This window comes from Sprattus sprattus (assembly GCF_963457725.1).
Source record: "Sprattus sprattus genome assembly, chromosome: 14".
Lineage (NCBI taxonomy): Eukaryota > Metazoa > Chordata > Actinopteri > Clupeiformes > Clupeidae > Sprattus > Sprattus sprattus.
Genome location: NC_137912.1, coordinates 3,301,214 through 3,317,555, shown reverse-complemented (window position 1 = coordinate 3,317,555; position 16,342 = coordinate 3,301,214). Strand labels below are relative to the sequence as shown.

At 44.5% G+C, this 16,342-nt stretch overlaps 1 protein-coding gene across 1 annotated transcript; it reads left to right on the top strand.

The window, feature by feature from the left end:
• The first annotated feature begins 1,183 nt into the window (after positions 1 to 1,183).
• On the top strand, positions 1,184 to 15,793 carry pwp2h (PWP2 small subunit processome component). Its single transcript, XM_080851465.1, has 21 exons — positions 1,184 to 1,299; positions 1,659 to 1,771; positions 2,569 to 2,663; positions 2,792 to 2,891; positions 3,165 to 3,308; positions 3,730 to 3,865; positions 5,094 to 5,362; positions 5,884 to 6,027; positions 6,236 to 6,306; positions 6,476 to 6,612; positions 6,998 to 7,146; positions 7,524 to 7,671; positions 8,034 to 8,184; positions 9,058 to 9,238; positions 9,921 to 10,068; positions 11,773 to 11,881; positions 12,135 to 12,200; positions 13,349 to 13,567; positions 14,304 to 14,454; positions 14,955 to 15,029; positions 15,344 to 15,793. The coding sequence occupies exons 1-21, from the start codon at positions 1,282 to 1,284 to the stop codon at positions 15,510 to 15,512; spliced, it is 2,793 nt and encodes a 930-aa protein (XP_080707591.1). The 5' UTR covers positions 1,184 to 1,281; the 3' UTR covers positions 15,513 to 15,793.
• The last annotated feature ends 549 nt before the right edge of the window (positions 15,794 to 16,342 follow it).

Here is a 16,342-nt window from a genome sequence, read left to right as displayed (position 1 = left end):
AGCAGCCTCATTAACCCGAGTCCTATACATAAACGGGTATGATTTTATGATAATCTATGCAATTAATGCAGGCCTACAGGTAAAAGGCTCATTCCATGGCAAATCATCTAGAGCTCCCCCCACATGTCCATCACAGTTTTTCCTCCATTAAAAAAAAATCATGTATACCCTTCCCACGTGCATGGTTTAACGTGTGGTGTGGCAATTCATATTATCTTTCTGTTCAAGCGTCTATTTGCCTCCTAACTTCACATATCATTATTTTTGTTATTGTTGAAGGTTAACTCACTCAGGTTAACTCACTCAGATTCAGATGCTAAGGGTGAAAGGGAGAAGTCACAGTAGAAATCCTGAAATCCTCAACTATGTTGAAGAAGGCAGTGTCCAGTTGCTGCAGCACACTTCAGACAGTGCAAGGGGGAAGATTAATGAGAGGGTACCTTCATTGAAATTGCTGTAGTTTTGTAAGCTTTTGGTGTTGGGCTCTGACATTAGGCCTGTGCCTATATCTGGAGTGTCGGTATACATGATCAAAATGTGAGTGGAAACTGAGGGTCGTGTGGTATTTTTTGTCAAATTTGAGCTAATTTGGCATGAAATGATCCAAAATCAAATGATAAATATAATACCTTTAAATTAAATCTGTTAGGCAATGTTCTGGAGATGCTGTTTTGTGAACTTATTTGGTTTTGGAAGAATTCTTTTTAAACAATTAAAATATTTAAATTAAATTAAACAATTTTGATGATATCCGTCTGACTGCCAAGTTTTCACCTGAATTAAGCCTATGAGAACTGTGTAACATTCAGGAATGTATTTCTGATAGTCACTTCAATAATCTTTAGAGGCCTTCTACTAAAACATCAAGTGCAAACTCTAAAGTAAATATTTGAATAACATTCATAAAACTTTACTGCCCGTGACAGAAGCAGTCTTACTTCTTTGGATCTGTCTTTAAATATAAAGGGAATGTAATGTGACGCCAGTTGGTAACAGTTATATAGAAATGGACGAAAGGGTACTGAGTATTGCCCTGTAATTTCCATGCTCATCCATCACCAAACGTCCGACCACACCTTTTTTAACACGATGTTCTCTGAACAGCAAGAAGTGAGATGGGCTTTTACTTTGAAATGTTATGGTCACGACCCGGAAGTGACTGTAGTTGCACATTTCGAGTTGAAATGCGGCTTTTGCACACGTGAAATGAGTAAACCATCTCAGACTCTTGCATGAACATTTAAAATCATAGTTCTTGTGAGTTTTTGAAACGGGTGGAAAATGAAGTTTGCATACAGGGTATGTTTCTGATTTCTATTTGTGACAAATTGGCAAATGAGACTTCTGGCCTGTGTAGTTTACGGTAACGTAGTTAGTTAACGCTAGCTTGCTAACCTTACTGTTACTAGTTGAGGTACTTTCGATAACTGCAGCTGTCGTTATGTCCATCATTTGTCAATATTTCAACACATATCTAGTGTAATTTTCCAATGTACTGTATAGCTTACCAGGGCTTTATTCGCGTTGTTTGAGGCAGTAAGACCACTTACCTGTCCAGGTCAAATCCCAAAAGTTGTTACCCTTTACGTTGTCTTGATCACTCATGTAGACTGACGTTAAGGTTTTCTTTAACTCAAAACATTTGTCTGTAACCTCAGTTCTCAAATCTACTGGGAACGGTGTATCGCCAAGGGAACCTGAATTTCTCAAAGGATGGAAACTCCGTGATAAGTCCTGTGGGAAACCGTGTATCCATCTTTGATCTGAAGAAGTAAGTCAGTTTGTCTATACTCAAGGCTCAAGTCTGCGTATCTTGTCAATTCTGTATTATGCATGCAAACAAACAGGGGAACGAGGTTAGGCTGCCACATAGAACAAATATTCATATTTTAAAGTGTTTAATTAATTGAAGACCATAATTCATTTAGGACATACAACAACAACCGCTGGACACAATAAACATAATTTTCCTGAACACACACCTGACACTCACGTAAAAGTTACAGTTGTTATTAAGGTTGGTTTAGAGTGACAGTGTAGGCTATTGTGCAAAAGGTGGAAGGTCATTCAGGAGAGGGCTGTGTGGTTGGTCTGAGTGTCCAGGCTGTTGAGGAACCTCGGGGCCTGAGGGGTTAAACGGTTCCATAGTCTGGTAGTGACAGCATGGACGCCTCGGCAGCAGTGCAGATGGGATTTTTGAAGTGAGGGGGACGCTAACATAGCCTAATCAGTTGTGCAGAGTGTTTAACGGATGCTAGTCGCCTTACATAGGGAGAAGGGTGGGGACGGATCAAGGTCACTATGAATCTGGGGGAGCCATCCCCCCCCCCCCCCCCCGTCCCCAGTGCTGTCCCCCTGCGCTTCAGTACCTCCTGCCAGAGGGGAGGTTAAGTGAAGTAGATGTGGCAAAGGTGGGCGAGGGCTTCATGGCGCTGAAGGCCCTACTTGTGCATCGTTTCTCTGAAAAATGCAATGAAGTCGAGTGCATGTTAAAGGGGTAGCAAACAATCATATGGAGATATTACTGAATATGTCATTTGTATTACAATAATATCTTTACCCTTGTAGCAATCAGTCAGAGACACTGCCAGTGTCCACCACAAAGAACATCGCATGTGTGGGCCTCTCTCCGGACGGAAACCTTGCCATTCTCGTTGATGAGGGTAAGAGTGTCGTTTTCACACGGAATTGTGTATTTTTCCTGATTGCCTGTCGCTATCCTACCCTGACATGTAAATGAGTGCGCGCTGTAAGTGCATCAGTGAACGCGTGGTGTTTACGTGTGCTACAGATGGCGCCGCGGTTCTGGTGAGCTTGGTCACGCGTGCCGTGCTGCATCATTTCCACTTCCACAAGCCTGTCAGCAGTGTCAGCTTCTCTCCAGATGGCAGGTCAGTTGATTAGTCTGCACTCTCCTGTGACACACTCACACACACACATTATAGATATGAGTTTGTGATTCTTTGGCCATAATTTGGAAGCACACCCACAGTCCCTTGTGGTCCATAGTGTGAGTTTGTTTACACAAAAATAGTCAGAGCCGCCACCGCCTGAAGCACAGGTGTTATGATGCATTTATGATTACCAAAGTGGTTAAACTGTTTTGCCGCCTACTCGTGGTTTGTGTGTGTGTGAATTATTGTTTCTTGTTCTTGTGGTGGTAGGAAGTTTGTGATCACTAAAGAGAATGTAGCCCTGCTGTACCACGCTCCTGGGAGGAAGCGGGAGTTCAACGCCTTTCAGCTGGATAAGAGCTTCTATGGCCCCTATGACGAGACCACCTGCATTGACTGGACAACAGACTCCAAGTACGTGCCCTGTACATTTCATGGCCTTAGAAGGGATAAGGTGTTTGTAAGCACCTCTTGGAAACCTTGGCAAGAAGTATTATAAAAAAAGCATAAGACTTAAAAAAAGGTTACAAGCACCGTCACCCGCACTTATTTTTCTTTCTCATTCATTGTACAGTAAATACGTAATTACCTCCCTCTCCATTTTCAGTCTCTCTTACTACTATTAAATTGCAACCTGTTTTCCCTTTCTGTATTTTCCCTCTCTTCCTCCTTCTTTCCATTTTCAGTCCTTTTTACTACCTTTTTAATACATTGCAACCTGTTTATCTTTCTGTGTTTCCCCCTCTCTCCCCCCCCTTGCAGGTGTTTTGCTGTGGGCAGTAAGGACATGTCCATATGGGTCTCATATATTTCCCTTCTCTTCCTCGCTGTGCAGGTGTTTTGCTGTGGGCAGTAAGGACATGTCCACGTGGGTGTTTGGAGCTGAGCGCTGGGCCAACCTCATCTACTACTCTCTGGGCGGCCATAAGGATGTGGTGGTTGGCTGCTTCTTTGAAAAGGACAGCTTGGATGTGAGTGATACAGCAGTACAACACGGGCACTAGTTTTACACTGCGTTAAGTGAATCACCTTGTTTTGATATGGTGCATTTTGGGTTGACGCATGTTTGTCAATCATTACATTTACTGGCACTGCTTTTAGTGATGCAGCAGTGTTCACTGGCACTGCTTTTAGTGATGCAGCAGTGTTTACTGGCACTACTCTTAGTGATACAGCAGTGTTCACTGGCACTGCTTTTAGTGATGCAGCAGTGTTCACTGGCACTGCTTTTAGTGATGCAGCAGTGTTCACTGGCACTGCTTTTAGTGATGCAGCAGTGTTCACTGGCACTGCTTTTAGTGATGCAGCAGTGTTCACTGGCACTGCTTTTAGTGATGCAGCAGTGTTCACTGGCACTGCTTTTAGTGATGCAGCAGTGTTTACTGGCACTACTTTTAGTGATGCAGCAGTGTTCACTGGCACTGCTTTTAGTGATGCAGCAGTGTTCACTGGCACTGCTTTTAGTGATGCAGCAGTGTTCACTGGCACTACTTTTAGTGATGCAGCAGTGTTCACTGGCACTGCTTTTAGTGATGCAGCAGTGTTCACTGGCACTACTTTTAGTGATGCAGCAGTGTTCACTGGCACTGCTTTTAGTGATGCAGCAGTGTTCACTGGCACTACTTTTAGTGATGCAGCAGTGTTCACTGGCACTGCTTTTAGTGATGCAGCAGTGTTCACTGGCACTACTTTTAGTGATGCAGCAGTGTTCACTGGCACTACTTTTAGTGATACAGCACAATATGTACACGCACATGGATGTCCTAAGGAGCTTCATGTCTGTAGTGATTTGCAAGGTTGCATTGCACACACACACTAATATGGTCAGACCCTGGACTGTGTTAACCTGTGGTCGTATTCTAATAATAATGCTGATGGTAGTAGTACTGCTTCTAGAAGAAGAATGTTTGTCGAGATCGTAGGGTTGGCAGGAACCTTTAACATGCAGGCAGCAGGCAGAGAATCTCTGTGTTTCCATATGGATGTATGCATCACAACAAAGAGTACGTCTTGACAATAGCCTTCCTGTGTGTGTGTGTGTGTGTGTGTCTGTGTCTGTGTGTGTGTGTGTGTGTGTGTGTGTGTGTGTGTGTGTGTGTGTGTGTGTGTGTGTGTGTGTGTGTGTGTGTGTGTGTGTGTGTGTGTGTGTGTGTGTGTGTGTGTGTGTGTGTGTGTGTGTGTGTGTGTGTGTTCGTTCAGCTGTACACTGTGAGTCGGGATGGTGCCCTGTGTATGTGGGAGAGCGACACGGAGCCAGAGGACTTAAAGAAGGGGCTTCGCTACAAGGAGCGGAAACAGAACGAACGACAGAACACCAGAGGATTGGAGGATGATGAGGATGAAGAGGAAGAGGAAGTGGGGGATGTGGGAGAAGACGGTGAGAGGAGGGGGGAGGTGGTCAAAGGGAGTGCTGACGCACCCAAAGAAGAGGAGGGAGTCAAGAATGTGCGCTACAAACAGAGGAGCAAGTAAGGAATCGGTTTGTCTTTGCTAGCTCTGCCATTTTACACGTAGGAAATTAACCCTGTGTATACGTTGTAGGCCTGGTAGTGTGCACAGAGGTTATAATTTAGTTTCATAACAGATGTAGAATAATTAGTTCATAGCGCTACCATTCTGTCGGTTTGTCAGTCGCCTTGGACTAAAAGCATCTTCTAAATACATAAACTACAAACTGCTAAATACAAAAAAACATGACGGCAGCCTCAGAAATCACATCTACAATGTGGCCCAGATTCATGGATATTTGTTAAATGTTGCAATGATGTTAGTCCAGAAGAGTGTTTATGCATTAATTACACATTAAACTAAACTATACACAGGTATAAAAACATCACAAATCACTTAAGGACTCAAACTGGTGTTAACATATACACACACAAATATATACACACACACACACACACACACACACACACACACACACACATTATTACTGTCTCTCAGTATGTGACCGCTTTGCTCATCTGTGTGTGTGTCCCATCTACAGGCAGTTCTTTAACAAAGAGGGTGACTTCAACAAGCTGACCGCCGCAGCCTTCCACAAGGACACCCACATCCTGGTGACCGGCTTCGCTTCCGGAGTCTTCCACCTGCACGAGCTGCCCGAGTTTAACCTCATCCACTCCCTCAGGTGAGACTGTGTGTGTGTGTGTGTGTGTGTGTGTGTGTGTGTGTGTGTGTGTGTGTGTGTGTGTGTGTGTGTGTGTGTGTGTCCCTCAGGTGAGACTGCGTCAGTGTGTTCTCATTCTCCACCTCTATGAAGGACAAAAATATAAGAATGAAAAAAGCTATAATTAATGTGCTTTCTTCTCTCACCCTCGCTCTGTGTACCCTCTTAGTATCTCTGACCAGCGGATCGCCACCATATCTATGAATTGCACAGGAGACTGGATTGGATTTGGCTGTTCAGGTATGCATTTAGTGTGACTGTGTGGTGTGTGTATGTGTGTGTGTGTGTGTGTGTGTATGTTAAGACCAGTTTTAGTCCTACGGTGATTAGTGATGTTGAGTGCCTTTGTATAGTAATGTGGTGTGTGTGTGTGTGTGTGTGTGTGTTTGTGTGTGTGTGTGTGTTTCAGGTCTAGGCCAGCTGCTGGTCTGGGAATGGCAGAGTGAGTCTTACGTCTTTAAACAGCAGGGTCACTTCAACAACATGGCCGCTCTGGCCTACTCCCCTGATGGGCAGTATATAGCCACGGGAGGGGATGATGGGAAGGTGAGTCTTAAGGACACCACGCCCCACACATTGACACTCGGTCGCCAAATGCATCCTTGAGTTTTGTATGTCAGTATATATTTTGAAGTTTTAATCCACCCTTACTGATGTCGAGGAGCTTTAAAATTGTCTTTATCTGTGAAGCTCTGAGTGTGTTAAAATAACGCAAGCTATATGATCAGGTTGCCTTTCTGCTGTGTACCTGAGGAATATGTTTCAAACAAATGTCTGTGTGTGTGTGTGTGTGTGTCTCTCTGTGTGTGTGTGTGTGTGTGTGTGTGTGTGTGTCTGTGTGTGTGTGTGTGTGTCTGTGTGTGTGTGTGTGTGTGTGTGTGTGTGTGTGTGTGTGTGTGTGTGTGTGTGTGTGTGTGTATTTGTATTTCAGGTGAAAGTGTGGAATACCAATAGTGGCCTGTGTTTTGTGACCTTCACTGAGCACACAAGCAGCGTCACCAATGTCACCTTCAACTCCAGTGGCTTCGTGGTGGTCAGCGCTTCACTGGACGGCACCGTTCGTGCCTTTGACCTCCACAGGTACTGCTGACCTTCCTGAGGCTTTGAGGCTGACTATCTTGTAGGTTTTTGAACAGCCTATGACTTCAAAGAAACTCAATTAGTGTTAGTCTAATGCTTCATTATATACCATTTGCAGATCGGTTCTGCTTTTTACATCGTCACATACCCAATCTCAAATGTACAAAACTTTATTTTCTTTCTATGTCGTTTTCTATTTCTTGAAAAAAAGCAGTATTTATTGCTACACCAGGTTTTATTGCTCTTAGCTTGACTGTTCTCTCCCTTGTACGTCGCTTTGGACAAAAGCGTCTGCTAAATGACTAAATGTAAATGTACAAAACAAACAAATGCATAAACATAAACATATGCACTTTTTTGCTGAAACTGCTCCACAGGTACAGAAATTTCCGAACTTTTACCTCTCCTCGGCCAGCGCAATTCTCCTCCCTCGCTGTGGATGGCAGCGGTGAGCTGGTCTGTGCCGGAGCTCAGGACTCCTTTGAGATCTTCCTCTGGTCCATGCAGACTGGTCGCCTGCTGGAGGTGAGACTCTCCTCCACACTTCCTCTGTTATTCAGACTCGAATCCGACCCATCTGATTCAGAAGTGTAGTCTCATGATCTACACAACCTTCTACATGTCACACGCAATTACACTTTTACAAGCTTCAAAATAAAGTCCTTCAACAGGCCTTGTCTCTGCACCTTTCCCCAGCAACATGTCTGTTAAAGTAGATGGCAGTCTGTGAGGGGTATAAGGTTGTAATGTTTATACTTATTTGACTTGTTTGTGTTTGTTTGTTTGTGTGTCTGTGTCTGTGTCTGTGTCTGTGTGTGTGTGTGTGTGTGTGTGTGTGTGTGTGTGTGTGTGTGTGTTTGTGTGTGTGTGTGTGTGTGCCCATGTAGGTCCTTAGTGGTCATGAGGGCCCTGTGAGCTGCCTGAGCTTCTGTCCCACCCGCGCGGTGCTGGCGAGCGTCTCCTGGGACCGCACCGTCCGCCTCTGGGACATGCTGGACAGCTGGCACGCCAAAGAGATCCTGAGACTCCCGTCTGACGGTACGAGAGAAATGATCAGTGAAGGAGAAAAAACATAACATTTATGGTTTAATATACTGCTGCAAACAGGAGGCACGACCTTGAATTGCAACAAACTCTTGTGCTGTTTGTTTGAGAACTAAGATGCAAGTTGGAGATGGAAAAATTATTAGTGAATGAGAAAAACGATTACATTTCTGGTTTAATACTGCTGCAAACTAGTGTGACGATACTGCTCCATTGGGCTGTGATTATGGGGAGTGTTTCAACGAACCAGGGGGAAAAAATGCCTCTTCGCTCATTCGGATATACCTAGAACCAATTAGAGTAACGTAGTATGTGACCAGGGCCAGCTGATGAATTAAACTTTTCACGAATCCCGTAAGAAGGACGGCAAAAACATATTTTGGATCGACAAATGCATTGATCACGTTTCTTTGTCCCTCTTTCGGAATGAATGCACTGTTGATGTCTTCTAAAACAGATTTGATGGCAGAATGTAGCCTACACATCTCAGCTCTCCGGCGGCAGCCATCTTTGTTGAAAACAAATTCAAACCAAGCGGTCGGTGGTTGATTACGTTTATCATCTGTCGATCATCGTATAAAGCCCGCCCTGGCAATTTGATTGGTCAGATCAGTGTCTGAAATCTGATAATTTCTCCCCAACGGAGCAGTGCCAGACTGAACTTCCAGACCTCAAATGTTTTGGGCGGGGCTAAGTTCGTTCTGGTATCCAGGCTAGCTGCAAACAGGCGACACGACCTTGACTTGCAGCAAATTCTTGTGCTGTTTGTTTGAGAACTGAGATGCAAGTTAAAGACGGTGCCTGTGAGTGTGTGAAAACGAGAGAAAGTGTTTGACCATCATCATGGAACCCCCTTTTCCCCCTCAGGCCTGGCAGTGACCTACCGACCGGATGGCCTGGAGCTCGCCGTGGCAACCCTGGATGGCGAGATCTCTTTCTGGAACGCTCAGACAGCAGCACAGATGGGATCCATCGTAGGACGCCATGACCTTCAGATCGGACGCAAGGACACCGACAAGATCACCGCCAAACAGTCCTCCAAGGGCAAGTGAGTTAAACCAGTGGAAAGCGGCGGGCGTCGGGGGCGACAGTGGTACAGGAGGTAGAGAAGTCGTTTAGTAATCAGAAGGTTGCTAGTTTGATTCCCTGTCGAAGCGTCCTTGAGCAAGACACTGAACCCCTAATTGCTCCTGATGTGCAGTGTGCCATCAGTGTAAATGTAAAAAATGTGTATACATCCTTGTAAGTCACTTTGGATAAAAGCGTCTGCTAAATTACTAAATGTAAATGTAAATGTAAAGCGTGAGAAACTGCTTTTTGTGAATGACCAGCCATACAATACAATATCCTTAGGCTTGTCACCTATATCATTGACGTCATAAGTTCAAGATCATGTCCATAGACACAGGTTCAGAATTAAACTTTATCAGAGATGAGGCACAACACCCTGTTTTCCAGTCAACAGCTGTTCATGACTTCTAATGGAGCTGTGTGAAATATTGCATTGTCTGTGAACCACTCATTGCTTCATTGTTGACTTTGCGTTTGAGTGTCTTTACTTTTGTCACTGAAACCACTCCCCACTGATCTCTAATTACTAGCACTCAAAACTCATTTGAAGTGTTTTACAACCTGCTGCAGTAAACTTTTCATGGTAGGATTTATCTACAATGTGTGTGTGTGTGTGTGTGTGTGTGCGTGTGTGATTTTTTTAAAAAAATTTTATTTAGGTCCTTTAATTCCTTGTGCTACTCTGCTGATGGTGAGTCCATCTTGGCTGGTGGCCACTCCAAGTTTGTGTGCATCTACAGCATACGAGAGCAGGTCCTCCTCAAGAAGTTTGAGATCTCCTGCAACCTGTCACTGGACGCCATGGAGGTGCGCCTCTCTTTCTCTTACCTTCACCCTGTTCTCTCTTTCTCTTTCTCTTCTCCCTGTTCTCTCTCTCTCTTTCTCTTCTCTCTTTCTCTTCTCCCTGTTCTCTCTCTCTCTTTCTCTTCTCCCTGTTCTCTCTCTCTCTTTCTCTTCTCCCTGTTCTCTCTTTCCTTCTCCCTGTTCTCTCTCTCTCTTTCTCTTCTCCCTGTTCTCTCTTTCCTTCTCCCTGTTCTCTCTCTCTCTTTCTCTTCTCCCTGTTCTCTCTTTCCTTCTCCCTGTTCTCTCTCTCTCTTTCCTTCTCCCTGTTCTCTCTCTCTCTTTCCTTCTCCCTGTTCTCTCTCTCTCTTTCCTTTCCCTGTTCTCTCTCTCTTTCTCTTCTCCCTGTTCTCTCTCTCTCTTTCTCTTCTCCCTGTTCTCTCTCTCTCTTTCCTTCTCCCTGTTCTCTCTCTCTCTTTCCTTCTCCCTGTTCTCTCTCTCTCTTTCCTTTCCCTGTTCTCTCTCTCTTTCTCTTCTCCCTGTTCTCTCTCTCTCTTTCTCTTCTCCCTGTTCTCTCTCTCTTTCTCTTCTCCCTGTTCTCTCTCTCTCTTACCTTCTCCCTGTTCTCTCTCTCTCTTTCTCTTCTCCATGTTCTCTCTCTCTCTCTTACCTTCTCCCTGTTCTCTCTCTCTCTTACCTTCTCCCTGTTCTCTCTCTCTCTTACCTTCTCCCTGTTCTCTCTCTCTCTCTCTTACCTTCTCCCTGTTCTCTCTCTCTCTCTCTTACCTTCTCCCTGTTCTCTCTCTCTCTTACCTTCTCCCTGTTCTCTCTCTCTCTCTCTTACCTTCTCCCTGTTCTCTCTCTCTCTTACCTTCTCCCTGTTCTCTCTCTCTCTCTCTTACCTTCTCCCTGTTCTCTCTCTCTCTTACCTTCTCCCTGTTCTCTCTCTCTCTCTCTTACCTTCTCCCTGTTCTCTCTCTCTCTCTCTTACCTTCTCCCTGTTCTCTCTCTCTCTTACCTTCTCCCTGTTCTCTCTCTCTCTCTCTTACCTTCTCCCTGTTCTCTCTCTTTCCTTCTCCCTATTCTCTCTTTCCTTCTCCCTATTCTCTCTTTCCTTCTCCCTGTTCTCTCTCTCTCTTTCTCTTCTCCCTGTTCTCTCTCTCTCTTTCCTTCTCCCTGTTCTCTCTCTCTCTTTCCTTCTCCCTGTTCTCTCTCTCTCTCTCTTTCCTTCTCCCTGTTCTCTCTCTCTCTTTCCTTCTCCCTGTTCTCTCTCTCTCTTTCTCTTCTCCCTGTTCTCTCTCTCTCTCTTTCCTTCTCCCTATTCTCTCTTTCCTTCTCCCTGTTCTCTCTTTCTTTTACCTTCTCCCTGTTCTCTCTCTCTTTCTCTTCTCCCTGTTTGTCTTGCAGTCCCATCATCCCTCTCTCTTTCTCACTTCCCACCACCAACAAAACTGCAAACCAACACAATACAATTAAAGAAAGCACAATACCTTTGATCATTAGTTTTCAATCAGTGGCTCCACTAAGATGCTATATGTGATATTTAGATTTGTCTTCTGGTAGAAGAATCTTCACAGATTTTGTACATCGGAACAGACTTACCTTCTGACTGTTTGTCTTGCAGTCTCCACAGTATTCATGGTTAAACATGGTTAATTAGGCTAGTCATAGCAAGGCATACCATGTTATGTGCCAGCTCATACTGATAGCTGTGTTTTAATGTTCTTGTAGGAGTTCCTGGACAGGCGTAAGATGACGGAGTTTGGCAGTCTGTCATTGGTTGATGAGGGAGCAGGTGATGGTGATGGAGTTGCAGTCAGCCTACCAGGAGTCAAAAGAGGTGGGACTTAGTTACCCTTATAACTCTGAAAAAAATATTATCTGAACTGGTGTAAACTGCCCAGAAACATGTCCATAGGGGAGACATCTCCAGTGCTGGGGTGTGCACACACAATACCCTGAGATGCTCCTGTTGTCAGGGCTGAGATGAGCTAACAAGCAGTGATTTTATATTTACAGTTGAACATCCATTTCAATAGCTCATTGATCTCCAGCTGCCATATTAACTGTGAAGCTTCTCGTTTGCGGTACAGGTGACATGAGCTCTCGTCACTTCAAGCCAGAGATCCGGGTCAGCTCTCTGAGATTCTCCCCGACCGGTGAGTGACAGCTGACCTTTGAACCTCATAGACCTGCGAAAGTATTAAGTTATTTTGTGAGGCGAACTTGATAACCACTACACTATGGAAACAGAGAGAATATGTTATTTTGTAGGGGTGTAAAAAAGAATCGTTTTGCATCGATGCATCGATCCAACAGCCGACGATACGATGCATCGACACGTCCGCAAGAGTATCGGTTTAAAAAAAAAAAAAAAAATTTTTTTTTTTTTTTTTTACTTTTTGTTGCTAGTGCACTTTGATGAGTATTTCTATTTTATAGTGAATGAAGTAGGCCTACAGGGGTATTTTTTGCTACCATTTGCTGCTACTAGTGCACATTTGCACTCATTGCACTGATTTTGTGGAGCATTGTCATTTTAAATTGAATTAACTGCAGGCCTATTTTTTGTTACCGTTTGCTGCTAGTGCCCTTTTGCACTGATTTTGTTGAGTATTGTTATTCTATAGTGAATGTGGTATAGGCCTATTTTGTTACTTAACACTTTGTACTTTGTACAGTACTTTTTGATGCAAGGCCTTTCAGAATCTATAACAGGGGCATTATTATTTTTCAGTGAATGAGGTTGTCATAGGCCTAGGTGGAGTACAACTTTTCTACTTCTGTTATTGGCTGTTGTTTCTCAAATGCATAACGATATAACAGCTTTCATTGATTTATTTCAAATCTGAAACATTGTCTAGCCTGTAAGGTAAAAAAAAAGAACAAATTAATCGAATCGAATCGTATCGTGGTGTATTCATGAGTATCGAAAATAATCGAATCGTTGGGTCAGGAAATCGATACTGAATCGAATCGCCATGATGGGTGTGATTTACACCCCTATTATTTTGTGAGGTGAACTTGATAACCACTACACCATGGAAACAGAGAGAATATGATATTTTGTGAGGCGAACGTGATGACCACTTTACTATGGAAACAGAGAGAATATGTTATTTTGTTTATGTGTATTGTGTTTTGCATATATACTGTTATCTCCTTCTCTGTCCTTTTTTTTTTTTTGTCTGTACCCTTTTAAATCATCATTGTGTGTTGGCATGTTTTTGATGTGCAGTCCATGGCTTTAGAGGATGTGTTGGATGACCAATGAGCTCTTTTCTGTCTTTTCCTCTTAACCAATCAGGGCGCAGCTGGGCAGCCACGTCCACAGAGGGTTTGATGATCTACTCTCTGGACGCGTCGCTTGTGTTCGACCCGTACGACTTCGACCTGGACGTCACGCCCGTCAGCGTGAGGCGGCAGCTGAAAAGGACTGCCTGGTCGTCAGCCATCCTGCTGGCTTTTCGCTTGAACGAGAGCGCCCTCATCAGGGAGGTGCTGGAAGCGCTGCCACACGACCAGAGTAGGAGAGCTTCCTCAAGACTCTACTAGACCATTAAACCCTCCTGCATTAGGATATATTGTGATTAATATCTGTCATGTGTACCTGTGCGGTTGTGTGATATGTTGTGATTAATGTGTGTCTGTCTTGTGTACCTGTGTGGATGTGTGTGTGTGTGTCTGTGTGTCTGTCGTGTGTGTCTGTGTCTGTGTGTGTGTGTGTGTGTGTGTGTGTGTGTGTGTGTGTGTGTGTGTGTGTGTGTGTGTGTGTGTCTGTCTTGTGTACCTGTCTGGTTGTGTGATATATTGTGATTAATGTGTGTCTGTTTTGTGTACCTGTGTGGATGTGTGTGTGTCTGTGTGTGTGTGTCTGTGTGTGTGTGTCTGTGTGTGTGTGTGTGAGTGTGTCTGTCTTGTGTACCTGTGTGGATGTGTGTGTGTCTGTGTGTGTGTGTCTGTGTGTGTGTGTGTGAGTGTGTCTGTCTTGTGTACCTGTGTGGATGTGTGTGTGTCTGTGTGTGTGTGTGTGTGAGTGTGTCTGTCTTGTGTGTGTGTGTGTCTGTGTTTGTGTCTGTGTGTGTGTGTGTGTCTGTGTGTGTGTGAGTGTGTCTGTCTTGTGTACCTGTGTGGATGTGTGTGTGTCTGTGTGTGTGTGTGTGTGAGTGTGTCTGTCTTGTGTGTGTGTGTGTCTGTCTTGTGTACCTGTGTGTGTGTGTGTGTCTGTCTTGTGTACCTGTGTGGATGTGTGCGTATGGCAGTTGCTGTGGTGTGTAGCACTTTGCCGGATGTGTACGTGGAGAAGCTGCTGACGTTCGTTGGGGCCACACTGGAGAACAGCCGGCACCTTCAGTTCTACCTGACCTGGGCTCAGAGTTTACTCACTATACATGGGCAGAAACTGAAGAACAGGTAATAACATATGAGTACACACAGACACAGACACAGACACAGACACAGACACAGACACAGACACAGACACAGACACAGACACAGACACAGACACAGACACAGACACAGACACAGACACAGACACAGACACAGACACAGACACAGACACAGACACAGACACAGACACAGACACAGACACAGACACAGACACAGACACAGACACAGACACAGAAGTACTTAAACATGCACTGGTACACAGTTCAATCCCTGAGCAAACGCACATAGAGGCAAATACACCCTGTTGCTCTATTCAAGTGCTCGTCAGAAGTATGTGCTTGTATGGTGCTGCTGTGTCAATAGTGTGTCTGTGTCTGTGTGTGTCTGTGTGTGTGTGTGTGTGTGTGTGTGTGCCTGTGTGTGTGTGTGCGCGTGTGTGTGTGTGTGTGTGTGTGTGTGTGTGTGTGTGTGTGTGTGTGTGTGTGTGTGTGTGTGTGTGTGTGTGTGTGTGTGTGTGTGTGCAGGTCAGGAGCCATTCTTCCCACCATCCAGTCCTTACAGAAGAGCATCAAGAGACATCATGAAGATCTCTCCAAGCTGTAAGTCCAGGACTCACACTGACGTCGACCTTTCAGAATACTTATAGTTGTGTTGGTGCTAGCCATATTTTTTTCTAAGCTGCGTTGCAAGCTAGAAGGCAGGAGTGTGTGAGTTTAAAATGTGTGTGTGCTACACATGTGGGATAAAAAGCTACATGACAGGAGTGTGTGAGTTTAAAATGTGTGTGTGCTGCACATGTGGAATATAAAGCTAGAAGTCAGGAGTGTGAGAGTTTAAAATGTGTGTGTGCTGCACATGCTGTAAAAAAGCTACACCGTGCCTGAAATACATGTGGTCTTCTTCTTCTCCTCAGATGTGACTGGAACATGTATACACTGCGCTACGCTGTGGCCCTGTCCAATCAGAGAGGACTAAAGCGACCAGCAGCTGATGAACTGAGTGAGGAAGAGGATGGTTCAGAGGAGGAGGAAGAGGACATGATGAGCGAACCGCTCATGATAGAGACTGACCTTCTTTCATAGACCACTAGAGGGCGCCCTCACTTATTCAACTACAGGACTGTCTGTTGTAGAGCAGTAGGGTAAGCTGCTCTTGCTCTGGAGGTACCCTGTGCAAGACGTGTGTGTGTGTGTGCCAATGCCTTGTGAGCTGGGAATCCGTTTGCCCAGAGCTGGAAGGGAAGTGGACTGTGGAGCAGATCAGGCCTGGGCTGAGAGGAATGTCACTTTGACTCCAATCTCAAAGCCTCAGAGGTTTTAACCATCATGTGCAAGAGCCTCGTTGGTGTCTTAGAAATACATTTTTTTACTTTGTTAAAAAAAATAAGAAATGTTGGTTGATAAACTTGCTGTATTCTTGGTGAAAATATATATATCTGTAACCAAACTCTTTATAGTCTGATTATTATGAATTTCGTGGTGTGTGTGTGTGTGTGTGTGTGTGTGTGTGTGTACCAGTTATTAATGGTAACAGTAGAAGATGAGAAACCTTTTAGTATTTAGATGTCACTGAACTTTTCATCACTGGTACTTTTAAAGAAGAACGTTAATTTTCATCCTTTTGGACATCATTGCGTAGCTTTACGACCTGTTGCTTGTACAATAGCATGATGGAGACTATTCTGATTTTCAGACTCGACTGGAGAAAAAGAGCCATCAAATCGTACAGTATTAAAATGGCCACTGTATGGGTGATGTTTACCAAAAATCCTTTCCTTTGCCAATGAGATCCCTTTCTTCCTATACAAAGACATTGGGTTAGAATAGTGGGAGAACGGTGACCACAGGATTAAGTTTGTGAGTGACTGAGGCGGCCACCCCACATTTTGGGATGTTGGCGACTGGAGCGGGTG

Bases quoted from the DNA above. Each gene is read 5' to 3' on its own strand.
- pwp2h (XM_080851465.1), top strand. The intron at 6,307-6,475 runs GTATGCATTTAG...TGTGTGTTTCAG, and splicing joins GATTGGATTTGGCTGTTCAG to GTCTAGGCCAGCTGCTGGTC. The intron at 6,613-6,997 runs GTGAGTCTTAAG...TTTGTATTTCAG, and splicing joins CGGGAGGGGATGATGGGAAG to GTGAAAGTGTGGAATACCAA.